Source organism: Rhinolophus ferrumequinum, chromosome 5 (genome assembly GCF_004115265.2).
Source record: "Rhinolophus ferrumequinum isolate MPI-CBG mRhiFer1 chromosome 5, mRhiFer1_v1.p, whole genome shotgun sequence".
In the NCBI taxonomy this organism is placed as follows: Eukaryota; Metazoa; Chordata; class Mammalia; order Chiroptera; family Rhinolophidae; genus Rhinolophus; species Rhinolophus ferrumequinum.
The window spans coordinates 32951524-32978938 of NC_046288.1; the positions used below are offsets into that span (position 1 = coordinate 32951524).

General features: G+C 43.8%; 1 protein-coding gene across 6 annotated transcripts in view; it reads left to right on the top strand.

Moving 5' to 3' along the window:
* SHROOM3 (shroom family member 3) overlaps window positions 1-27415 on the top strand; it is a 289238-nt gene that overhangs the window by 254870 nt on the left and 6953 nt on the right. For all 6 annotated transcript variants that reach the window (XM_033105947.1, XM_033105949.1, XM_033105950.1 and 3 more), the window contains 5 exons: window positions 204-3429; window positions 9190-9263; window positions 13093-13980; window positions 15189-15695; window positions 18343-18493. In XM_033105947.1, the coding sequence (XP_032961838.1) occupies window positions 204-3429; window positions 9190-9263; window positions 13093-13980; window positions 15189-15695; window positions 18343-18493 (4846 nt within the window). The remainder of the gene's footprint in view (window positions 1-203; window positions 3430-9189; window positions 9264-13092; window positions 13981-15188; window positions 15696-18342; window positions 18494-27415) is intronic.

The window sequence follows — 27415 nt, forward strand, 5'->3', positions numbered from 1 at the left end:
GAGGCACATACGTTACAGTATTGGGCAATTACTCCTAATGATGACACACAGGGAGACGGAGCAAGGCCCATATATGGCCCTTTCACCCACCATTCCAAAAACCAAACATCTTGCACAAGAGTACATTTATAAGCTGGGTCCTGTGCCTAAGCCTACTAAATGATAACAGCTCAGTGGTGCTGCTTTGTCTCCCTTTCTTCCAGCTCTTCTACAAGTGACCTCTCCAACTATGATCATGCTTATCTGAGGCGGAGCCCTGACCAGTGTAGCTCCCAGGGGAGCATGGAGAGCCTGGAGCCCAGTGGGGGATACCCACCCTGTCATCTTCTTTCCCCTGCCAAGTCCACCAGCAGCATTGACCAGCTCAGCCACCTCCATAACAAGAGAGACTCGGCTTACAGCTCCTTCTCCACCAGTTCTAGCATCCTAGAGTATCCACCCCCTGGCGTCTCAGGCCGGGAGCGTTCAGGCTCCATGGACACCACTTCTGCTCGAGGTGGCCTCCTAGAAGGAATGAGGCAGGCAGACATTCGCTATGTCAAGACAGTCTATGATCCCCGGAGGGGAGTCTCAGCAGAGTATGAGGTGAACTCTTCAGCCCTGCTTCTCCAAGGTAGGGAGGCCCGAGCCTCAGCAGATGGTCAGGGCTGTGATAAATGGCATAATGTTCCTCGGGGCAAGGGAGCACCACCCCCATCCTGGAGCCAGCAGTGCCCTAGTTCCTTGGAGGCTGCCACTGACAACTTGCCTCCTAAAGTGGGCGCACCCCTGCCCCCAGCTCGGAGTGACAGTTATGCAGCTTTTCGGCACCGAGAACGGCCTAGCTCTTGGTCTAGCCTTGATCAGAAACGGTTCTGCCGGCCTCAAGCAAACTCTTCCAGCTCCATGAAAACTCCTTTCATAGAGGAACAGCTGCATACTGTGCTGGAGAAGAGTCCCGAGAGCAGCCCCCCAGTGAAGCCCAAGCATAATTACACCCAGAAGGCCCAGCCTGGCCAACCTTTGCTGCCGACGGGCATCTACCCGGTACCTTCCCTGGAGCCACACTTTGCCCAGGTGCCCCAGCCCTCCGCGAGTAGTAATGGCATGGTCTACCCTGCACTGGCCAAGGAGAGTGGCTATACGACTCCTCAGGGAACCTGTGACAAGGTGGCTACCCTTGATGAGAATGGAAATCAAAATGGATCTAGCAGGCCTGGGTTTGCCTTCTACCAACCCCTAGAACTTGACTCATTATCCTCAGTAGAGAGGAAACTTGAAACTTCAGCCAAATGTGTCCCCTACAAAGTCTGTTTCCCTTCAGTGCCTGAAAATGAGGAGGATACCTCCCTGAAGAGGCATGTCACACCTCTCCAAGGCAACAACCCACATCCCAATGAAAGAAAGAGCACCCACAGCAACAAAGCATCTTCTAATTACCACAGCCTCCAATCCCCTCAGGCTCAGGCCTGGCAAGTGAGTGAAGACAAGAGATCTTCCCGGCCCTCCGAGGCCTGGGAGAGTGATTTCCAGGGAGACCACAATGCCAACTTCCAGCAGAGGCTGGAGAGAGAAGGCCTAAGCCAGAGCCCATCAAGCAACTTTGGCAAGACCAAGTCAGCCTTTTCCTCTCTGCAGAACATTCCTGAGAGTCTAAGAAGGCAAAGCAGCCTGGAGTCAGGAGGGGGAGCCCTGGATGGCCGGCCCACCTGTGTAGTTAACACCACCGCAGAGGATTCTGGAAGGAAAGCTGTTCCGGATCACAGGAGCCATCTGGACAGGCCGGTTTCCTATCCAAGGCCAGAGGGGAGAACCAGTGCCTTGGCCTCTTTCCACAGTTCAGACTCAAGGTATGAAGAGCAGTCCTCCCCACCCCACCAGCAGACATCCAGTCTGGGCCGGAGGAGGCTCAGCTCCAGCAGTGCCTCAGCTCTGCAGGGCTTTCAGTATGGAAAGCCCCACTGCTCGGTGCTGGAGAAGGTTTCCAAGATCGAGCAGAGAGAGCAAGGGCGCCAGAGACCCCCAAGTATGGGTAGCTCCATTTATGGCTATAACTACAGGCCCAACAGGATGGTCCCAACTTCCAATACTACTGGGAATGACTTAGAGGAGACAAAAGCCAACATCCGTTTTTCCGAATCCACTGAACCTCTAGGCAGTGGGGAGCAGCATTTCAAAAATGGGGAGCCAAAGTTGGAAGAGGTTTCTTGGCAGATGTGTGGTCAACAGCTGAGGAGGGGCGCAGAGGGCAGCCAAGGCCCCTTACCCCGAGGTGGTGAGCCCCCAAGGCGGGACACTCGCCTGCTCCGCAGCCAGAGCACCTTTCAGCTCTTCAGCGAGGCTGACGGGGAGGCCTTGTGGCGGGACAGTAGGCCTCGCACACCGGAGTCACCAGTGCTGGACGCCCCCTTCAGCCGCTCATATCGGAACAGCATCAAGGATGCGCAGTCCCGCGTCCTGGGGGCCACCTCCTTCCGACGCCGGGACCTCGAGCCGGGGGCGGCCGGGACTTCCAGGCCCTGGCGGCCGCGACCAGCCTCTGCCCACGTGGGGCTGCGGAGCCCAGAGGCCCTGGCTTCCACTTCCCCGCACATCCCACGGGAGCGGCACAGCGTGACCCCTGCTGAGAGCGAACCAGCTCTGCCTGCGACCCCAGCTGCCAGGAGGGGACCCCGCCGACGCCTGACCCCTGAGCAGAAGAAGCGGTCCTACTCGGAGCCCGAGAAGATGAACGAGGTAGGAGTCTCAGAGGAGGCCGGGCCGGCGCCCTTGGGCCCGCAGAGGAAGGGGCTGCGTTTCCCAGAGAGCACGGTGGCCGACCGGCGCCGCATCTTCGAGCGTGATGGCAAGGCCTGCTCCACGCTCAGCCTGTCGGGGCCGGAGCTGAAGCAGTTCCAGCAGAGCGCCCTGGCCGACTACATTCAGCGCAAGACTGGCAAGCGGCCTGCCTCCGCCACAGGAGGCGGCCTCCAGGAGCCCGGGCCGCTCCGGGAGCGCGCCCAGAGCACCTACCTCCAGCCCAGCCCCGCAGCACCCGAAGGTCCCGGTCTCACCTCAGCCTCCAGTCTCTGTTCGCTGCGGGATCCGAGCCTGCAGCCCTGCAGGGAGGCTGCCCTCCTGCCAGTGGCGGGGGGCAGTGGGGAGCCCACGCGGGGGTCCCGAGATCGCAGCAGAGATCGCAGCAGCTCCTTTGCCGGCGGCCGCCTCCTTGGGGAAAGGCGACGTGGGGACCAGGCCCAGAGGGAGCTGCTCAGTGGAGCTAACCACAGTGGAACAAAGGGCACCCAGAGAGTGGACAGGGCCCCTGGGGAGCCCTCTTCGTTGGGGGCTGCAGCCGGAAGGGCTGGGAAGTCCATGTCCGCCGAGGACCTGCTGGAGCGCTCGGATTTCTTGGCTGTTCCTGTCCACGTGAGGTCACGGTCATCTCCCACCGCAGACAAAAAGCACCAGGTAGGTGTAGCCAGCATGTCCTAGGCCTGCCCCTTGGGTTCTGGAAGTTTAGTGCAACTCCCCTAAGCCCTTCTTCGTGCCTGTTTTCCTTTCACATGCAAAAGAGTAGCATTTGTTTTGAAGAGGTGATTCCTTTCTGTGCCCCTATCTGATATCCTTACAGACATAAAGATATATTTATATAGTTGTATAGCTGTCTTAAAAGAGATACAATACATGTATCTTATATAAATATCTATGTATGTGTATATGTCTACATATATAATATATACATATTACATACATAATAATTTCATTTTGGGAAGTCACCTCTCAGTGCAAGAATGCATAGTTAGGAAAAGTTAGGGGTTATCTTTGTTCTTTTGGTTTTTTAATTCAAGGAATAGAGGCTGTATGTCAGAGAGTTTTAAATATTGTAGCTTTATAATCTCTATGTTTCTACTGGACTTCTGCATTTACAAAATGGGTAGAATTATTGACTTTGAAAGGTTATTGAGTCCCAGGCCCTCAGCTAAGTATGCTTTACATTTATTATCTCATTAATCCTCGCAATAGTCCTATGCGGTAGAGTATATTATCCATATCAAACTCATGTCTCTCCAACTCCCGTCTGAGCTCTTTCTGTGCACTATCCTGGTGAGAAAGGAGAATTACAGACATTGAAATTCTTATATATAAGAATTCATATAAGGCTTTCTAATATAAGCTCCAAACTGTGCAACGATTATGAAGTATTTCCACTGGAAATTTCAGGCAGAACTAGGAATAGAATCTGAGCACTTGACTCCCAGAAGTCTGTTCATTTCCCTGATTCTTAGCCCATCCCCCAAGTCCCGCGTTCCACTGCAGATCAATAGCCTCCCTCATGGTTCTCTTCCCACATACGAAGATAATAGGAAATCACATATAGGTTAGCACAGGAGAGACCACCCTTCCATTGCCCCTTCTCAAATTCTGTTTTTCCTGGCACAGAAGTCTATCATTCAGTAAGCATTTGTAGAGCATATGTAGTATAGAAAGCACTATATTACAGGGTTGAAGGAAACACAAAGGAAAATATGGCTCATGCCTTTCTGGAGTTCACAACTGAGCAAGGACTATAAACTTAAATATAAATAATTGACACAACTGGTGAATGCTTTGGGAGCAGTGATTAAAAACTATGCTGTGGGAGGGAAAGTGATTCATTCTAAGTGAGGTGAGCTCAGAGAGCTTCTCTTGAAGGAGATGGGGTTTGAAGCAGGCTGTAAAGGGTAGGCAGGGTGTTGACAAAGGATTGGGGGTTGTGCGTGGGAGGCTGTAGTGGGAGAAAATAGCTTCAGACAAAGGAAGATTCAGTCATGAATGCCTGAGAAGTTTGTTTGCAGCCACTGCTTCTGAAACACACATATACACACAGCCTCTCGAGAGTAAATGCTGTGCCTTCCTAGATACTTCCTGTTCGGAAATATTCTCCCCAGTAAACCCACAAAAAAAAATCTATAGAGGCAATCCTCCATAAGACTTCAGTAGCTATTTTCTTCCCCTCCGAAGAACAGAGATAATTTCCACTCCTTATTCTACTACTAAAACACTTTTTAACTCCATATGTGTAACATACAATTTCAGCCAGTTTGGACTTCAGTTTAGTGCATAGCAAAACACGTTTTCTTCATTTCACTGCCCATGTTCTAAACAAAATGGAAAATGTTTAGGTGAAAACTGAATCATCTTCTTCTGTTTTATTATTCCCCACTAGATGTCATTATTCTCTTTGGGGGAATCAATCTGTTGGCTATGAATGTTATTTTGCCTTCCTCCTCAAAATCTTTCTCAAGCCTGATAAATTGGGAAATAGAGCTAAAGCATAGGTGTAGACTCTTCCAAACCTAATGAAATACTTTATATTATTTGAAAAACTTTTTTGGAGAGACAACTAGATACAGAACATTATTTAGGCACCTTCTTCAATAAAGAGTAACATATTTGGATATTTTTTAATTTGGGGAATATGACACCGGAGTGGAATAAATTTCAAAATAAAATCTTTTATCTGTGTTGCTTTGCTCATACAAATTCTGAGAATAGGTTACCATCTCCCAGATTGGAATTGTGCCAGGGTCGTGTTCCTGAGCTTCCTCCTTCCATTCCCCCACCCAGCAGCTAGACTGTGCCTGCCCAGATCTGGTCCATGGTCACGTCTGATCCATCCTTATATAGCCATCTCCCTTATTTGTAGAACTAGTTAAAAACAAAACTATTCTTCCTACATAATTATTGCGGTTATTTCGAGATAGTGTATATTTTTTTTATTTGAAAAAAATTCTGGGAGCTTGACCAGTATTCTTAAGCTTTAGTGAAGGCAATAAGTGAGAAGTTTTCTCATTCCAGCTTTAGAGAACTTGGTGAAATTATATGACTGTGTAGAGACCGTCTGCCCGAGTTAAACCCAAAATATGGAGTCTGTTTCGGATGCTGGCTCAGTCCATGGCATCCTGAACACATGCTATTTGCTCTTGCCAGTCAGATGCTAATAAGAGCAGGATTTTACAAGTTTGGACAAGGATTCAGCTCCTTGTCAGAAGTCCACGAACGAGGCCGGTTTCTACCTCCAAAACAAGGTCAGCATGGAAATCAATTCTCCTGTTCATAAAAACTGATCATTCTTGGGCCTGAAATAATGTCTGCAGAAGACTGCGACCACCTGTAGCCTGAGAGTTGTTTAGCTACTCTGCAAGCCTTAGTCAGTACCTAAGGGAGAGACACTGTGGTTCTCTCTGAAACAGCACCTCTCCTGTAGTTTCTCTTCCTTTGAAAGATGTTAATTGCAGAACAAACGGATATTAGTAATGGAGCTGAAGGGCACAACAAATTCTTGTCTATTTTCTGCTTTCTCTGGGGCTTTGGAAAACTTAACCTTTTTAAAGTAGGTGGGCCTTGCAGAAAAATACTCAAACATTTCTGCCTTAGAGATGGACATTTATATTTCTTCATTGAATGGACCTAAAAGATAGCAGAGACTGTAAAAAGAAACCTGTGGAGAAATAAGATTTTTGGTGGGGATTTTTTTTCCCCAGATGCTGAGTTAGAGGCTTCTCTGGTTCTCGTTGTATTTTCAGAGACCTTTGTTTCTGACATGTAACACAGTCACCATGTGATAGTGAGACAAACATTTAATTGCTAAAGAAATTGCTCAATGCATGGATCCTCAGTGTCGGGTGTAGGCTTGATTCAGGAGAATGCAGCTTATAAATCATTTTTAGCATCTCTCATCAAGCACTCTATTCATGCTTGGGGATAAATGACCAAATCAACTTTCCATGTAAAGTTACAAATAGCTACTAATAACCAAATGTGTACTATGTACCCGTCAGTGCACTAAGTGTTTTATAAGGATAAAATTAATCCTTACCTCTATGCAAAGAAATAGGTAGGATTGTTATCTTTATAGTACAGATAAGGGAACTGAGGCACAGAAAGGGTGAGAAGTTTGCCCAAGGTAGCGGGATCAAGAGTTTGAGCCCATACTGTCTGACTGGAGTCTTCAAGTCAGTATACCACGCTGCCTCCTTGAATTAGAAAAGGCTAGGGGAGGAGGAGATGAGAGTTAAACATCTCTGAAAACTTCAGCCAATGAATCGATTTCATTTTAACATTTATCCATTACTGTTATTTACATTTAAATAACATTTTAAGATTTTTCAAATGGATTTCTAATTCATTTTAGCAAATACTTGAAACAGATATTCCAAAGTAGATGAATATTTTTGTCTTCATGTTTCATTGGCCAAGAAGATATTAGGATGTCTAACTCAGAACTCAAAGCAAGAGTGAGGCCTGGGATTCGATAGGCTTTAGGTTTATAGACTTAAGTTTGCTATGCCTAATGAAGAATAAAAACTGGTAAGCCAGTCATCAGAAGGCAGAGATAATTAACAAAAGCAAACTGGCATTTAACACGTGTCTGTTGGTGTAACTCTTTACGTGGTATTTCTTCCATAGCCACTGCTTTTCCCTAAATTGCCTTAATAAGTACTTTATACTTTTCATCACTTTATAGAAAATCGAGTCTTGGACAGTGAATATATGCCTTATCAAAGCAAGTAAATACAATAGAAATGTATCCTGCTTGGGCTTTTACTAGGTTGGGAAGGCATTTTCATTCTCTCCAAATGGTATTTTGGTTGACAAGAGATTTAGAGAGTTCTCTCAATAACCTATTACTGGGTCTAACTTATTTTACACACTCACATAAATGTCAACTTAAGCTCATACTGTAATTCAAAGGAAATAACAGAATGGGAAAATATATTTAAAAGTTACTGGGTTAGGAGCTTAAAGGGGACCTAGAAGCTTTTCTAATTAATTATTGGCAAAGGGGCACATTCATGTCAACAGAAGGGGTGGAGTGGGGGAAAGACTTTAGAAGGACATGAGGTTTTGTAGAGAACAGGAATTCCTCTTCCCTATAGTAATATTTGAGCAAATCAGAGACACACGAAATTCCTTTTCCTTAAAGCACTGAAGTCTGATTGCATCTAGCTCAGTTACCGCTCAACTTGTTAAGATTCCAAAGAAAGATCTTGGATTTTGAAGAGATCATGGTTTGAACCCTGGCTCCTCCACTTACTTACCACTCACTTGTGGGTGGGTAAGATACTTAACCTCTCTGAGCTGCAATTACTTCCCCTCTCCCCGTTACTATAGGTCAAATTACTGAAGAAATGTCAGGTGCCTAACACAACTCCAGGCACATAATTTGAGGAATATAAAGAATTTAGGAGGGTGTCTGGCACACAATAAATGCCCAGTAAGGGATAGATGTGTTTACTATTATTAGTCAAGTGTTTCTGTCATCTTTGTGCCTACTCCCACCTTTGGCTCTTTTTATTGCTTATTAGTACCTTTCCCACTGATGGGGGATGGGTGAAAAAAGAGGGCGGAAAGCAGCTAGCTCTTTGGAAAGAATAAACAGTGAAACACATTGCTGAAATTAAGTTTAGGGATTCTGTATGGATTTAATTTTTGTTTTCTACCTTGATCGTATTATAAATAATTCAGTTAAATGTTTTATCATCAATAGCAGCATTGTCTTCAGGTACTTGTTCACATGGGCCGAAGTTTACACTATCAAAAACTGACCTATGACCCTTTCAGGAAACCGGTATTTACCCTTATTGAAAACAAAAACAAGTAATGGCTACCACTGATATTGATATTACATGTGGGTGAGATGTTTTCCCCAGAGAAAACATATTTCAACCTGATTACAAGCCAGATTCATGTCTTCTCAAATTATAACCTAGAACATTTGAGATTTTTGCTGAATTCTATACAGTATCCTTTTCCTGTTATCTCCCATATTTCCCAATTACTGTTTCTAAAACTTGGCCCTTTGCATTAATTTGCATCATTGTATTTCAAGTATAGCAGTTGTTTTGAACCTTGGAGATAATGATCAGACTTCTCTTGTTTAGAAAATGCCCTTGTTAGGCGAGGCACCTAGTGAGACAGACTGAGATTCAAATCCTAGCTCTGCCAACTGTGACCTTGGGAAAGTTACCCTCTTTGGGCCTATCTCCTCATCCGTGCAATGTCCTACGTCCCCATCCGTAACAAACTTCCTGGGGCTTTGAGAATGAAATGGGATAGCATGTAAGAGTGCCGCCAGAGTGCCTGGCAATAAATAGTAGGCCTCCAATAACTGTTCTTGCTCCTTTCTGGTTCTATCCCTTTGGTAAGTTTGTCAGTAATAATTCTGTGCCTTTCTTGTGTTTCAAGGATGTGCTTTCGGGGGAAAACAATGGCTTTGGTCTTGTGAAGGATCCATGTCACTTGCCTGGCCCTGGATCCAGGTACGTATGTGTATTTCTGATGCCCTGTGCCTTATGAATGTTGCTGGAGTTAAATGTTTTGGTTCCTCTCTACAAGGAATTGAAATGTGATATTACGATGTTTCATAGGGTCACGAGCTGCCTTTTCCATTTGTCTAGGCCATGGGGAACTTTTTTTATTTAGATGACTTTCTCTAAGAATTAGACCAGTTCAAAATAGGTTTTGAATGTGTGCTGTTGAAGCAGTGACTTCCAATAAGTGTAACATCAGACTACTTCATGGATATGCTCTTCTAAAGCATATCCTCTGGTTCTCACACGTGGGGCCTCTCTTGTGTGTCTGATCTCTTCCAGTTCTGTGAGCAAAGGATCAGGTCTGGTGACTAAAGTGCTCAGGGAAGAATGAGCGTTTCACAAACAGCTTCACAGAGTGAGACAAACCCATAGCAAGCACCTGAAGTAAAAAAATAAAGCTCCAAAATCATAATGTTTAGGTACTTAAGGATCAAAAATAATAGGAAAGTCATTTTTTAAAAATTGACCATCAAAATCATTTCTCCTAGGTAGAAAAAGTAATGGACAATTTTTTTAGAATTTCAATTTTTGAACTATTCACATGGAGCTTAATAAGTAGAAAATTCCAAAGAGTGTTTCCTCAGAACCACATGCTTGTGTGTAGTTTTAATGCGGCATCATAGGGTTATCTACTATAGTCTATTTACTAATGATAATACATTTAAACCCTTCCTACTACCTTCCATATTTTTCAAGCCAGTTCCCTAATTTTTCTTATGGTTCATTCAGTCATTGTTTCCCTCTTTTTCTTTATTTACCTTCTCAATAACTCAACCTAGTACTGCCACTTAGAAGCAGCCAGCATGGTCAGCAAGTGAGTATTACGTTACCCCTTATTGCCAAGAGCAATCTTCCACGGTTATGTGCTCTTGCTTCTGGAGCTGGGCCGAGAAAAAGAAAGTATTCAAGGTGAGGCTGAGGACGTTGGTTAGTTTGGATCCATTAATTAAAAGCTAGAAACAAAGGAAAATTCACAGTGAACTATAGCACTGCCAAAAGTCAAAGGTAACAGTAAAACGAAGTCAAAGGTAAAACGAAATTCAGCCACAAAAAAATCAAACAGCTCGATTACAAAAAGGACTTGAATAGACATTTCTCCAAAGATGATAGACAAATGGCCAACAAGCACATGAAAAGATGTTCCACATCACTAATCATCAGAGAAATGCAAATCAAAACCACAGTAAGATACTACCCTACAGCTGTTAGGATTCTTAAGATAGCTAGTATCAAAAAAAAAAAAAAAAAAAAAAAACACCATAAAAGAACAAGTGTCGGTGAGGATGTGGAGAAATTGGAATACTTGTGCACTGTTGGTGCGATTGCAAAATGGTGCAGCTGCTAATGGGAAACAGTATGGAGGTTTCTCAAAAAATTAAAAATAGAACTACCGCATGACCCAGCAATCCCACTTCTAAGTATATTTATCCAAAAGAATTAAAAAGTGTCTTGAAGAGATATTTTTATACCCATGTTTATAGCAGTATTATTCATCATAGCAAGGAAGTAGAAACAACCCAAATGTTTATTGATGGATAAATAAACAAAATGTGGTATATACATACGGTGGAATATTACTTAGCCTTAAAAAGGAAGAATATCCTGACATGCTACAACATGGAAGAACTGAGGACTTTATGCTAAGTGAAATAAGCCAGTCACAAAAAGACAAATACTCTATGATTCCACTTATATGAGGTATGTAAAGTAGTTAAATTTATAGAAACAGAAAGTAAAATGGTGGTTGCAAGGGCTAGGGGCGGGGGTAAGAGAGCTGTTGCTTAATTGAAGTTTCAAATTTGCAAGATGAAAAGTGCTGGAGATCTGTTTCACAACAATGTGAATATAATTAACATTACTGAGCTGAACATTTAAAAAGTTTAGAGCAGTAAATTTTAAGTTATGTGTTTTTTAGCACCTAAAAAGAATGCTATGAAGGGGAAAAAAGACTAATTGCTCTCAAACTCCATTCTTGAATATTAGGATTCCTGCATACACACCAACAGATAGTTGCCTCTCACAAAAAGAAACTCAAACAAAATCTTTTTTACCCTATTCTTTGTTCTTGAAGAAATACAAAACAATCACCAAGGAGAAGTCTCAACCGAACTAAGCAAGCATTTAACTCACATGTTACCTTCAAAAGTATGCAATTTAAGTATGGTTTATGTAAACTAAGAAGATTAAACATAAACTAAAAAACATCATATCAAGATGTATTGGGCTGGATCTTTAAAGGATAAGTGCTATACTATTTTATTGTATGTTTTACTGATGTCTTCCCTAAAAAGCCTCAAGAAATAGAGTAAGGAAAATGAAGGTACTCGAATTAATCATTAAAACATCAGATTCCAGTTTAATCCATGTCCTATTAGAAGATGCTAAGTTTAAAAATAGGTCATATTCTACAGTCTAAAGAACAGTTGGGCAGAAGAGGCATTGTTATTTCAACAGACATTTACTAAGAGGGTACTTTGTGTTTGGTGCCAGGGAAGCCAAAATGAATATAAATAATGTGGGAGTACAGAGCACCCCCAGCTAATCTCTTGCTTCTGGGCTTCTTGTATATCAAATTGGGAACCCACCAAGAAGTACAGAGTAGCCAATCCTGGATATTGAGAGGTTCCTGGTTTAAAAAAACAAACAAACAAACAAAAAAAACACCTCTAAATGAAAAGGATCCATGAGGGTAGGGGAGAGGTTGCATCTGAGAGAGAGATGGGCCCCTCATTCGACCATCTGCATTTATAATGAAAAAAAGTATAACCACAGAAGAAGAGCTCTTGGTCTTTGCAGTCTTTCCCTTCCATATGCTGTAATCTCCCTGCCTGCATTAGACAATTTCATGGCAGGCTTGTGCTGGGGCTCTGACTTGGGCCTGAGCCACACTCCCTGAGAATTCGGATCTGTAAAATGAAAAGTGCCATCTGCTCTCCAGATTCACTTGCGTACTAGTCAGAAATCGACAAACGATGGTGCTTTGCCGAGGATATCTTATATCCTCACATTAACTCTTGCACGGCAGGTAGGCAGTACTGCACACTCCTGTTTTCTTTGTTTTGTTCTTTTTATTTTTTCCCCTGTAGAACACAGTAACAGAAGTATTGGAAATTGTTGGCGTTTTCCTTGGAGCCTACATAGAGGACATTTGTTTAAATCACCATTTACCCTATTTGCTCATTATTGTCAAATCTCTTTCTCTAGAGGTAACTGCTTATTAGCTCCTTAGGTGAGACTCTCCCCCTCCTGTTTACATTCCATTTTAAGAAATGAGAACACTAGGAGAATAAGAGGAGGTTGTAAAGAAAACCTACAGATTCGGCAGCCCACACAGATACTTTCCAAACAGGCCTCCCCCTGCAGGGGTCACACTGGGACAGAATGAGGCAGCATTCTCTTTCCCCAGAGTCCGGAGCTGGTTCCCAAAGTAGTCCTATCAAGAGCTGAGGAAATGTACCAACTCTTTTTCTTTCTTTTTATGTCCTGAAGCGTGTCCTCAGGATACATCCTAAAGCCTTGGTGATGGGGGCAGTGAGACATGGCTAGTAAAAGCGAACGCCGTGTGACATTTACCTATAGGAGTCATTGCCTGGCTGGTATTTTATTTAAATTTGGTTCTTGGTGTGAGCAGCTGGTGGCAGAGGTTGAGAGTGTGCAGCGCTCGGGGGGTCCTTTTCCCTATCAATTGCTTTTCCCAGCTGTGTAATGAACCTTGGGCTCAGTGTTTGCCCCTTTCTTCAGAGCTATAATACTCGTTGTTTGTATCCTGCTCCAGGTCCCTCAGTTGTTCAGAAAGAGGCAGAGAAGAGATGGTGTTGCTCACACACCATCCCAGCCCTCGTTGGGGTGGTTCGGGCTGCAAAGCAGTTGGTGCCTCAGGTCCCAGCGAATGTCCTGGACTGCCGGACCCTCCGAGGCAGGCCAGCAGGACGCCTTGCCCCAGGCCGCTGCCCACGGGAATGCAAGGGCATCTCACAGACACCAGGGCAGTACCACTGACCCCACTCAGCTCAGCTCTGCCTTCCCCTGTCCCCTCCAGCTACTGTTCTCAGGCTGCCAATGATCAGCCAACCAGAAGGGACAGTCAGACGGGGCAGCAGCCTCTTCCACCCTACACCCCGGCAGTGACTCACAAAAGCAGTGGTCACAGCCTCGCCCAGCCCTCCAACCCAAGAGGCCTTGGCTCCAACAGTCCAGAGCGTGGGGTAGAAGAAGCAATGAGGAAGCGGCCTCCCCCACCTCGAGTGAAGTGGGCCCACACAGTCAGAGAGGACGGCCTCCCCGAGGAATCCTCGTCGCCTGAGTTTGCCAACCTGAAGCACTATAAAAAACAGCAGGGTCTCCCAAGTTCAAGCAGCACTTCCGACCCAGACACGCCTCTTGGGGTCCCACACACGCCAGGGAGGATCTCCCTCCGAATATCCGAGTCGGTCCTGCAAGCGTCCCCGCCACCTCAGGAGGACTGTGATGACGAAGTGTTTGTGAAGGACCTGCACCCAAGTGCCACCTCCAGCCCCACATTTGAAGCTCTTCCCCCACCCCCACCCCCTCCACCAGGCCAAGACACCGCAGTGAATAGCTGGGATGACTTTCCTCCACCTCCTCCCCACGCTCGGTGTGAGGCACCGCTGGACAGTGAGGGTGACAAGCAGCTCCGCACCAGGTGAGCAGGCAGACTGGGGAGGGCAAGCCTCCAGCCGCGGACGAAAGGTTGCCCCTCACTACGACGATTTTCATGCTCCAGGCTTCCCAGACCCTCCTCCTTTGGCCACAGGAGAGCCCTGAGGTGGAGGTTTTCTATACAAGCTCAGCTCGTGAAACTGGCAGAGCGGTTTCACTTGTTTACCTTGGGTGGCCGTTATTCTAGTCGTCACTGCCCACCCGGGAGGGACAGCAGTGAAAAATGAGAGCCAAAACCCAAGAGGCGTGGTTCACCTCTGTGGACCTGGTAAGTTCAAAGGGTCCAGATAAAGAGCATCCCTCTTCCCTGCCCAAGTTCTGAATGAGTGAAGGAATGAGGGAAAAGAGGAAAGCATACAGAAGAGAAGAACATCGTTTGTATTACTTATAGAGCTGATACCGGAGAATACGTCTTCTGTCTGAGTGGTAAGTGGGCCTCCTGACACTGAGCCCAAAATTAAATAGGTTCACCTGCCTAGTTATAGGCCATGCTAGACATACACACACGTGTGTGTGTGTGTTTTATTTATATATATATGGAGAGAAAGAGAATGCAAGAGCAAGCCTAGAGAAAGCCTTACTCTCTCAAAAGAAAGAGAGGAGGCTGGGCCGTGAATGTGCTATGGTCAGCTGCTCTTTCCAAAGGTACTTACTCCATGTCCGTAGGGAGGGATAAAAAGTAGGGCTAAAGGTCAGTAATGCTTAGGGAAAACCTGTTCTTGGAAGCCAGAAGAATGGGGACAAAGCATTTCCCAACAGATACTTCTTAGGACAACTGATCTTTCACAACACCAAAAAAAAAAAAAACCGCATTGCCCGCTATCACCTTTGTGATAGCACCTCCCTCTAAATACCAGAGTGATTTACCACTACCCTCTGTTCACCTGGACCTTTCAGAAAGCTCTGGGATCTGAGAGCAACGTTCACCAAAATTGAATTCCTACTGGTTTCATCCCCCCCTTAAAGTCACACAACCTCACTGGGACCAACTAGTCGACTAGATTGAAGGCCCTTTAGGACGCTACAGTTTTGGGGTAGTAACCTCAGAAGTGTGGCTACCCCACCCCACTCCTGATGTGGGAAGCTACAGCCGTGGTGGTGAAAACTCCCTCAGTCTTCCTTTACCCTCTCCTCTTCACCCTTCTTCTTACCACTCTTTTTTTTTTTTTTTTTTTTTAATATCTCCAATAGCTCCAGCACATTTGCCAATGTGACAATTGCCAAGGAAAGGCCCGTGCCTGGTGCAGCCCATTTGGTTGATAGTCAGGTACTGGCTTTCAGATCTCACACTTCTATCAAGGATTCAGAGGCCAATGAGACCAGCTCGCCCTCCACCACCGGTGCGCTGCCCCAACATGCCGGGGCTCTTGGCTGGCAGCCAAGCCCAGAGCAGCCACCTCCCATCGTGACCCAAGGCCTCGTCCATGACCCAATCAGTGGGATTCAGGGGTTAGAAAAGAATGTCAGTTCTGGTCCTCAGAAGACCTCAGAAGATATCAGAACAGAGGCTCTGGCCAAGGAAATTGTCCACCAAGACAAATCTCTGGCAGACATTTTGGATCCAGACTCCAGAATGAAGACAACTATGGATTTGATGGAAGGTTTGTTTCCCCGAGATGTTAACTTGCTGCAGGAAAACAGTGTAAAGAGGAAGGCCATGCAGAGAACTGTCAGCTACCCAGGATATGAAGGCAAGAGGTAAGTCCCTGGTAATATCCCCAAAGAGACTTCCAAATGAACTCCGTCCACAGGGTGATAAGTCTGGACTACTTACCTGATCTTTTCCTGCTTTCGGAGATGCTGACCAAAGAGTGACAGTCCATCTCAACCTTAGGGGAGTGACTCTGAAGAGTAGGATGTGGGACAGACTGACCTTGAGTTACCAGGCACGTGCCCAACGTCAAAAATAATAATAGTAATAATAATAATTGCCGTTAATACCTATTGTTCATGTTCTTTGTGTCAGGCATTATATTAATTTCCTTATAGAGACATCATCTTGTTTAATCTTCACAAGAACCTCTGAGGTAGCTACCAATTTTATCTCCATTTTACAAGTGGGGGCACAGGGAAATTAAGACTGTGCCCCGCCGAAGTCATAGAACACACGAGTGATGGCATCTGTGTTTGAAGTCAGCACCGTGCCCTTGCCTGCTATCTCAGTGATTGCACTGTGCCCCTACCTCAGCAAACGCGCCCCCTCCCATTCTTGGACAGAGGTACCATTACAGAGACACCCACAGGGGTCAGTGCAGAAAGGGGCAAGTAGAACGGGTGAGCACCGCAGAGCCCTCCCTGCGGCGGCGGCCAACGCGGTCTTTGTAAAAGGGACTAGAGTCTAGAGACGTACATTTATTGACTACACCGACATTTGCCTTTGAAGAGTTAGGGTGAATGTTTGCGCATGCTCTGAAAATCAAGAAAGGTGTGAATGGGGGTGCACTGTCATGGTTTTATTCATCCCGTGAGCCTCTGCTCCTGAAGTTCCCTGAGCTGCACGTTTACTGTCCTGTACGACGTGTCCCAGCGTCCATCCACGGGGTGAACGTACCACAAGCAGTCTGTTTTTCATTCTTTTGCTTTCTCCTGGGTGACTGCAATATTTTCTTGCATGTTTGATTTCCTTAAAGTACTACTGTGGGAAAGATTTAGCGTGTTTTTATTTCCTTTTTAATTTTCAATGAAAACTGTGGATTGGCAGATTGGAGCTCCACAGTTCGTGGTTTCCAAACTATATAAAAACAGAGCATTTCGTCTAAATTTGGGCTTGCAGTTTAGAAATTTCCAAATGACCTAAATAAATTGCTAACAGGAATAGCATGTTTTAATTTGGAGGGGAGGGGAGAAAGTAAAGAGGTTCTTAAAAGTTCTTTGATATGTTACGGTACTAATACAAGGCCTGAACAGTCAGTTACCTTCTCCATCCCCTTCTTTTTCAGATTTGGCAGAGACTAATTGAGGTGAAGTGACTTACCCAGGGTCATGTGTTTAGCAAACATTTACTGAGCGCCTACAATACGCAAGGCAATCCCCTGGGTACCACATGGGGCCCAAAGATGTGGGTGTGCCCGTCAGTTCACCACGGGTGGTTGTGGTGGGTCAAAGTTAGGGGCTTCCGCTCACTTCATTCTGGTCTCTGAACACTGGCTGTACAAAAAGACCAAGGTAATTTACAAGTACATCCTTAGAAAAGCCATTTCCTAGCGTTATTGTTGAGAATGTAGGTTCTTTCGTCAATTTAGAAGTGAAGTGGTTTTTGCAGGAGGAATTTCAAAAGGATGGCCGGCGCCATCTTCTGGTGAAAATGAGCATCGTTCTGTTGTGCGTGAGACTGAAAATAGCCATTGTGAGGTTTAGTTATCAAACAGCCTACGAGACTAATTTGTAATACAATGAATATATCTGGTGGGAAAAAATACATATCAAAAGTCCTTTTTCTGATGTTTTCAATTAACTGGATTAAATGTAATTATATTGCTTAAAGGAATATCCCCATCAAATAGGAAACTAGTAAAAATGACTTGTGGTTCTTTATTCCCTAGTAACTGAATGGTCTATATGTTAAATAATGTCACAGGATTGAATAATTTTGAAATTCCTCTTCAAGAGAACCTAACATACTTCCATAGAGTTATTTATGGAGTGAATGGGATCTGACCTATAGTCTGAAAGGCAGCTGGACTATACCTAGTAAAAGGAATACTAGAAAACAGGTTTCTCAACACCCAATTTTTCTCGGCCGGGAAACCCCCTGCTGTGCAATCAGTGAGTAGATTTCACCTCTTGTATTCATTGACCAGCAAGGTCCAGATTTTCCAGGCTTCTATGGGATATCAGGCTTACAAGAAAAGAAGAATTTATAAGCGTTCTAATAACAATTACAGTAGGCATCAGAAAGATAATGGATAACCCTGGAAGACTAGGAAATAACCTACAATCTGAGACTTACACAGCACCTTTAAAATATGTTCACACTGATTGAGTCATGGCCCCCATCGTCTTTCTGTGAAATAGGGAGTCAGTAACATTCTTACATTTATCACAAAAGGACGGACATGCAGAGAGGACAAATGACTTGGCCAGAGTCCTGGGGCAAGTCCGGCCCTGACTCCCACTCCTCCCCTTCCCAATATTTCCTTTGATGGTTTTCATCCCGAGTTCATCTGGCTTCAAGAGCCCTACCCATGGTCAATATTTATGAGCTAGTTCATCCTAATTCCTGGGAAGAAATAAGATTTTTTACATATTTCTGAATGGAGACACCATTCATATTTCTGAATGGTGACGAAATGGAGCTTCTGGGATGCGCTGTGTGTGGCTATATTTTTTGTTCTTTATGACCCAGGAGTGACGACAAGGACACCGTGGGGATGTTGGTCAACTGCCCTGCCTACTACAGTGTGTCTGCTCCCAAGGCTGAACTTCTGAACAAAATCAAAGACATGCCAGCAGAGGTGAATGAGGAAGAGGAGCAGGCAGATGTCAACGAAAAGAAGGTACAAAATTGGGACCTGTGTTCTCTCTTCCGAAAGGTAGTTAAGGTCCTAGCAGGGCTACTGGCCCCTTCAGGCAGAAGGGGAGGGGCCTGTCGCGTCACCAACCTCACCCACATCATCACACGGCTTGGGACGTACATGGCACTTGGAGCAATTTCCTCACAGCTCACCTGTCATTTTCATTTATAAAAATGACAAAAGTGAAGGTTAAGTGAAAATAAGTTATTTTGTAGAAGTCTCAGAGCTGGGACTAGAACCCAGGTCCTCGGCCGCCTAGTCCAACACAGAGACCCCAGCATTTGTCAGAACTGGCCAGCCAATGCCAACAGCCTGTGTAATTTTCATCTCATGGTTCATGGTCAAAAGGAAAACTAGAAAATATAGCAACTTTAAGGAAAGAGAGACCGATGGTAAAAAGACCCTTCTGGGAAAAGGTAATGTTAATCTTTAGATTCCCCAACTCTCTTTGCAATACCCCAATGTAGCTTGAAAGCACAGTATTGGAATTTAGTTGTTAGCATGTGATACTCCTACAGAAATTTGAAATGCTAAGCATTTTGAAAATGACCATGCTGCTGCTGCGATCTTCCCACATGCCGAGGAGATCTGAGCTGGGCTGCGCCTGCAGGAGAGAAAGTTCTTGCCGTTCCACTTTCCCTACAGCCCCAGAGGGGCTGCCTGCCACCGTGCGTATGGCCCTCATACAGCTCAGGCCTGCATGCTGAAAAAAGATTCTGCTAACGCTTGCCTCTTGCTGAGCCTGGAATGTAAGTGGTTCTCAGTGGTACCAATTCCAAGAGAAACTTTCTTATGTGATTCCATTTTCATTTACTCGATAATACATGTCCTAAGCATGTCCTCGTCTTTATGTGATGGAATGAGACGACAGGCTAATAGACCCTGGGAGCAGGGGACTAGGGGTAGGAGGACTTAGAGATTTGGAAGCACCTCCAGCAGTGGTGTTGTCCCTTGTACACTCCCCTCCATGGGCTCACGGGACATGGCTAACATGCTAATGCAGCCCAGTAGTGACACATGCTCTCCCAGCCCCAGGTTTTCCCATTTAAACACCTGCTTTATAGCACACTTCCTGGCATACCCCTACCTCAGTGCTGCTGAGTGTCCCCATTTAATGGGTCCTCTGATTGAGCAGGGGAATAAAACACCTTGCTCTGGTCTCTCTATATTTATCCCAAAGAGCCAGTTACAGAAACACCATTACAAGTACCGACTTGTCACAACATCTTTAACTGAACGTTTTGCAGTTTGTGGTGGTGGTTTGCATGTAGACATACACTGCTTTACTCGTTACTTTTTCCTCCCCATCTTAATTTATTTTTTTAAACAATTTTTCATCACTTTATTATCACCCTCTCACTCTGAGGATTATGTGGCAAAATTGATTTTTAGACTGAATATGAAGGAATGGAGGGTGAATCCTCATGGGAAATAACGTTAGGTACCATTTATCGAGCACTTCTTATGTTCTAGGTGTGGACTATGTTTTTTGTTGTTTTTAACATAGTGCTATATTCTTTATTTTCACAAAACCACTGATACCTGTATTGTCACATTTTACACTGAAGTAATCAGAATGAGTCGGGACCAGAAGAAGGGGGAATTCAAGACAAAGGGAACAGCATGGGAAAAGACAGAGGTGTGAAAAAAACATAGGGAATTTGATTGCATATTGAAGAAAGGTACTTCCAGTAGTTAGATATTTTGGGATGTAAAACAAAATGATTAAATTAGAAATTACCAGACCTAGAAAATAAAGGAAGGTCATATAGTGGGAGATGAGACTGGAAGGATCCACAGAGTCCAAAAGGTCATGGAAGTCTCATGGGCCTTTGTGTGAAATGCTGCAGGGTTCAGATTATATCCTGTGGTAATGGAGTACCCTTTGAAATTGTTTTTTTGCTTTTTTTAATGAAGAAGTTTATTAATGTGTAATAGAATTTTCATTAGTGTCATTTACATTTGCATATCTGACTTGGAAACACAGGAAGTATGTGAGCTTTTTAATGAGTTGAAGGCCTCTATTAATATGTTCAGCATAAAGCTGAAAATGCAATTCTCTTCCTGATATACAACAAGCTTTTCTAACAATGATTTTAAAAAATGATGCTTTTGATCAATACTCATTCCCCAGGTTGTTCTGAGGCAGAGTGTAGCCCCCCACCAACTTTTACAAAGTAATAATTTGTTACCTAATATTTAAAGTTATTAATAACTTAAGATGCATTTCTAGGCATGAAACTCGCTGAATCAATGGAAACTAGAGTCCTGATTTATTAATCATTTTTGATTAATAAATCATTAATGATTTATTAATATTTTTAAAATTGAAATTAATATTTTAAAATCAATTCTACTTTAATATATTTTCTATTTATATATTCTATATTTTTTATTTATTCTAGATAATGAAGTATAATATTCCAAGTAAATATAAATGTTACTTAAAATTTGAAACACTTTCATTGTCTGAACTTCTGACACATATAAACACTAAATAGGATTTAATATCAGAGCTTTCAATTCTTTGGCTAAACCCAGCCATATCTATTGGCAAAAATCTGCTTAAACAGAGCCCATGATTCTCTATTCTGAAGAAAAAAGGCTTTGGCTTAGAGACTTGGTAGAAAATTCCAAAAGGCAAAAAGAATGTTGTTTCTCAAAATTGGCTTTCCCCAAGACATCAGTAGTGACCCAGATGGTTCGCAGCTGCCCATTTCTGTTCCTCATCCTTCATTCTTAATATTCCAAGTTTCTGTCTGTCTCCCTTTCAGCCTAGAAAACTTCCTTTAGCATTTCTTTTAGAATAGGTCTGCTGGTGACAAATTCTTTTAGTTTTTCTTGATGTAAGAATGTCTTTATTCCGCTGTCATTCCTGAAGGATATTTTCACTGGATATGGAATTCTGGGGTGCCTGTTCTTTTTCTTTCAGCACTTTTAAATTGTTCCACTTTCTTCTGGCTTCCATGGTTTCTGATGAGGGATACACAGTTATTTAAATACTTGTTCCTCCTATATGCAATGTGGTTTTTCTCTGGCTGCTTTCAAAATTTTTATCTTTGATTTCTAGTAGTTTGATTATGATGTGTATGGGCCTGATTTTCTTTGGTTTATTCTGTTTGGGGTTTGCCAGGCTTCTTGATTATGTAAATGTATGTGTTTTACCAAACTCAGGAAGTTTTCAGCCATTATGTCTTCAAATATTGATTGTGCACTAAGTTGTTCTTTTCTCTGTTTGGGACTCCAGTGATACAAATGTTAGACCTTTTGTTATTGCCCCCACAAGTCCCAGAAGCTCTGTTTATTTTATTTTTTTAATCTATTTTCTGTCAGTTCTTCTGATTAGATAATTCCTATTGGTCTACCTTCAAGTTCATTGAGTTTCCTGTTTCCATTCTGCCAGTGATTTGTTTTTCAAATATTACAGTTTTCAATTCTAAAATTTCTAGTCAGTTTTTTGTAGTGTCTATTCTTTGCCAAGAACGTCTGTTTTCATTTTAAGAGTGTTTACTTGTACCACGGAGCATGGCTATAAAAACTGTTTTGAAAGACTTTGGTCCTCCTAACATTGAGGTTCTTCTTAGTGTTAGCGCCTGTTCATTGTCTTCCCCTGAGATTGCTCACATTTTACTGGTTCTTTTTGTATTGGGTGATTTTGTATTGTACTCTGAACATTGTGAGTATTACATTGTGAAACTCTGGGTTCTGTTAAAATCCTCTGGAGAATGTTGATTTTGTTTGTTTGTTTGTTTGTTTGTTTGTTTTAGCAGGCAATCAACATAGTTAGGTTGAGACTAGAAGTTCTGTACCACCTTCGAGTGGTGGTTCCAATGTCAGTTCCGTGTTCAGAGCGTTTGCTATGTTAAATAGGTCTGTCCCACACAAACGTGCACTGTTCAGGGCTTTGCCTGGGATTTGGGTAGCTGTTTCTAGCATGTTCAGTTCTCAAAGCCTTTGCTATACTACTTGGGGTCTGTCCCACACACATGCAGCTTGAGGGTGAGCCTAAGACTTATGCCAGTTCGCACACAGAATAGGAGGATCTTTTTTTCCAGCTTTTCCCTGTCCAGTATTTTCCCCACACTCTTTGCTCCCAGCAGCCCCTTTTCCTGGGCTTCTGGCTAGAAAGACAAGTAAGTTCTCATGGTTATAGCAACTTGTGCCATTCTACATGGCTGGGACCACCCTCAACAAAAGAGAAAAAAATAGTGGGGATTTCCCTCATACTCTTTAGACCACATGGTCCTTTTCCTAGTTCCTCTGACCCGAAAGAAGGATTTTCTCATGGGATTTTAAGTGCCTGTGTGAAACCATCCTTTAGGGGCAGGTCTGGGAGACGAAAAAGAGAGACGGGAGAGTTAGAAACAGGATTTCCCTGCACTCTTTAGCTCACAGCGGCCCTTTTCTAGTCCTCCGGTTTAAAAGACAGGGCTTTTCTCAGAGTGTTAGCATTGCGCTGCAGTCTGTGTAGTTCTGCCTTGGGGTTCTCCTCAGGTTAGAGTCAACATAAAAATGTGGGGAGAAATAGGAAACTCATCCCATTCTGAGCTGCCCTTCACTTTTGGCTCCCCTCCCCAAGGCCCTGCCCGACTTCACTTCACAGGGCTGTTCGCTGTAATAAATGGGGAGAAAGGCTGTAGTGGGCTTCTGCTATCCTGGCCAGCATCCAGCACACATCACTCCCACTCATCCCCAAGGTATAACAGCAGGGAGAGGTGACATATGTGCATTGTAGAAGTCTGGCAGCTGTGTGTGGAGTCAGACAGGAGGAAGAGAGACTCATTGGGAAGGTGTTACAGCCATGCAGGACAGTGATGACACAGGTCTAAGGGCATCCAGGAGGAGTAGGGATAAACAGACGGGATCTGAGAAAAAATAATAATAATAAAGGAAGTAAAACGGACAGAACCTGGTAACAGATTAGATGTAGAGCGTGGAAGAAAGGAAAGAGTCAAGGATGACTCCCAAGTTCCTGGCCAAGCTGACAGTCATGACTGAAATAGGGAGAACAGGAAGGTTATTTCGGGAGGGTGGGAGATGAGTTTAGTTGAATTTAAAGAAATGTAATATTGTTTCTTATGTATCAAAGATTCCTGATACCAAGAGACTAAGTAAATATGATAACTTTCTGGTCACAAGCCTTCCTGAGAGAAAATGGTAAAGAACCACTCTTGACAGAGAATATGCTAGAAGATATTTGAAATGGCAGTCGAGTGAGTCCCCGTGATCTTTGTGCTTTCCTCGGGTTACACAGGAGGAGGTGGAGGTTTGATTCAAGAGGAGATGGAGGTTTGCTTCAATTTCTGTCCTCAGAAATTGACTTCTCTCTCTGGGTAAAATTCAGCTAAGAAAACAGCCAAGTGCTGAAGCCTGGATCCTCCCTAGTTTTTATTCCAGAGGCCTGAATTCCACTCTGTCCCTAAACCCCAGCCATGTGGCTAGGCGTCCTGCATTACTCGTGTTTAAGAGAAAGAAAGTCAATCAGCAGAAGCCAACTGGGTATTTGGCAGCAGTGCCAGTAAAAGTCGTCCGAACAAAGTTGTGTGTGGAGGGGAGGCTGAGTATTTCCCTGCAGGCATCCACCTAAAATGAGTGTTGTATGCTCTTCAGATTGTTCCCTAATCTTAATGACAGCACACACACACACCACAATAACTGGAATGTGTGTAATACTTCTATCTTTTCCAAAGTGCTTGCACAAGCTGTATTTTATTTGGGCTTCATAATATTCTTTTGAGCTATTTTAATGTAGTGATTAAAAGCCTGAACCTTGGTTGACGACCAAGAGACAGACGACCTGGGTTGAAGCCCGGCTCTGGCACTTTCTAGCCGCACGAGCTTAGGCAAGTTAAATAACCTCACTTTCCTCATCAATAAAACTGGGATAATAATAGTATCTATCTAATGGAGTTGTTGTGAGTAGTAATTGAATAGTAAAACACTTAAATAGTGCCTGCCACAGAGAAAGAGCTCAGTATTTAAATATTATGAGTTTTAGGCAGGTATTATTATCCCCTTGCTGTGGTGAGAAAACAGACACAAGGTCAAGTGACTTGCCTGAAGGTGAGTTTTCTGTCAGGGCTGGGTCTCCTGACTGCTGGTTGGTCCCTCACTGGTGGTCTGTCCAGTGTTTATCCCGGAGCTGCAAGGAGGTGAGACAGGGCCCAACAGGATGGTTGCATGCAGATGGTGGGTGGGAGGGTGGGTCTTTTAAACTATGTTTAGAGAAAGAGCCCTTATAAATAGCATCTCACACAGGGCAAGTTAACAGTTTATCCCAGATCAGAAGTTCCATGGATAAATGTCGATGATTTTGCAAATTAAAACAAAAGAAAACCCACCCAAAACCCCAATTCTTGAGGGCTTGAAATGGATCCTAAACCCTAGTGAATTCTGCAGGTAGAAGTTGGTGGGGTTTTTGGAAGATCTCTGCCTGGAAAAGAAATGGTTATGTAGTACAGCCAACTTTCCCTTGTTGCCTTCGGTTATTCAAATCCCTTTTAACTTCATTTTAAAGTCCAAATTTCCATATTTTGAGCGCTTCATAAAATAAAAAAAATTCAAATACCATCCAACTATGCAACATTTGGGCCAGAAGTGACTGAATTGACTGCTTAGTATACTTGTTTTAGCATACATGGCCGAGCTGTGATCTATCACATTACATCCCAGCAAATAGCTTTCAGAAATCAAAATGCCACAAAATGTGAAAATGTATATTGGTCCTTCCCACAGACGTGTCCCTGGATCAGTCCTGGGCACTTCCATCTCCTTCTGTTCTTCCTTATCCAGGGTGCCCGGAGCCCACATCAGCTCCTGCAGCGATAGACTTACGGTTCTACCCAGGATCGGTGTCTAAAAACCAAAGCAGGGTCTGCAGAGGAAGGACTGAGCGGGTTAAATGCCTGAGCCTGGTCCTCGACTGCTTTTCAGCAGTGTCCCCTTCTTTGGCCCTTCCTCGCCCACTGAACTCTGCTTACTTGGTGGCTACCCTTTCAGCACTGCTGACCTGTCATCATTAAAACCAGAACTAGGACATTTCAAAGACATTACAACCTTACTTCTATTAAAGGAGCCTGAGAACGCCGGGGAGCTGAGTTGAGCAGAAACTCAGAGGAAGAGTTCTCATCATACGGTCCCTTAAAATACCAGCGACTCAGAGCCATACTGAGAATTTTTTAAATGATGTCAATTCAGTTATTAATGAAAGTGCTTGGAGTTCCTTCCAAAAAAGAACACACAGTATTCATTCCAAAACAAGTCATATTTGTAGGAATAAGGAAAACACAAGGCTGTTACCTTCTTTTCTTTCAACTATTTAGTTTTTTTAAAAGCTGTTTCTAGAAACTGTACTTCTCAAGATGTGAGGCTGAAATGGATCCCAAAACACTTGAATAAGCAGAAGGCCCTTTCCTGAGGTTGGAGTTAGGGGCATGTTCCTGCACAGTTAGTTACCTCCTGGGATTTTGGTATCATCTGGTTTTCTGCAGGAAACTATCAGCCAGTGACATTTACCGTGGCAAGCCTAGGAAACGCAAGCTCAGAGGTTAAAAACTCCTGGCCTGACTTCATGGACCTGTTAGGTTCTCTCATTATCTATCTGAAAAACAGGAATGATGACATTTGACTTGTCTTAACCCTGTCCAGCAGGAGTGTGGGAGATGTGACAGGAAGCAGGGCTTATTTTCCCCACTAGTTCCCATTCCAGTGTCCTTACTGTTCCTGTCCTAGGAACTGATACCACAAAGCAAGATCGCCACAGCCTGCTGGGAGATTTGTTGGAGGTACCTAGCAGGATATCTTGCAGGCAAATACCATAGCTACCAGCCAGAACTGTGTTTTTGGAAAACAATGAGCTCTCTAGGCGAGTAGAAGGAAAATTAAACAATTAACACTAAGCAATATTTTCTACCACCTGCATTTTTCTGGGCTCAGACGCTTTGGTTGAGGAATAATACACACCAGACATTTTTTCCCACTACTAAAATTGTCTTTTGCGTTTTGTCTCAACTAAACAGCTTGAGGAAAGCCAAAGATTATAACCCATGATGAGATGGTGCAGCAGATGGGTATTTTCTTAGTCAGCCTTCAGCCTCTGGGATTAGGCGAGTTGAGAAGACAACAAGCTATCACCATTAAAGCCAGAACTTGGACATTTCAAGGACATTATGAACCTTACTTAGATTGAAGTACCTCTAGTGGTCCAGCTCCAAGATGGGCAGATCATGGAGAAATAAATATTTCCCTTTATCATTGTGATTATTGTATTCTCCGGTGCTGATGCTGAAGAAATCGTACAAAAAGTCATCAGTACCCTTCAATTCTGTTAGTCACAAATATTTCTATTTTTTTCCTTCCTTTAAAATGAAGATTTACTCTGACATAGAAATTGTGACCCTTTTGTACCAAGTTTCCACTGAAGCCACACAGCTTGGAGTATATATATATATATATATATATGCACATACATACACACACATGGAACCTTTTTAGTGGTAAAGAGGAAGGTTTTAACCCAAAAAAGATTATATCCTTTTTCTACCTGGCTACCTCACGCTAAGAGAAAACTGAAAGACTGATTTCAAAAGCCTTGGAGTTTAATTTCTATTGCAGCGAAGTAGTAGTAGACACTTCATATAAATGAAGTCAAACTTGAAACCACTAAGACCTTTACTTCGTTCCTTCAGTTAAATATATTGGATATTTGTGTGACTATTTTATATGTATAGAAATTAAAGTAGCAAATTACATAGCTCTGGTAACTGGAGACAGTGGGGCGAGGTGGAAAGACCGAGGCTGAATTCTGATAAAGGGTAAAGGTCTCGTGTGAATGTTTACAAGGAACGCACAAGGCTGGCCGCTAAACTCAGGATGACAGAAGTTCAAGGCAGCCCCACGTAGAGG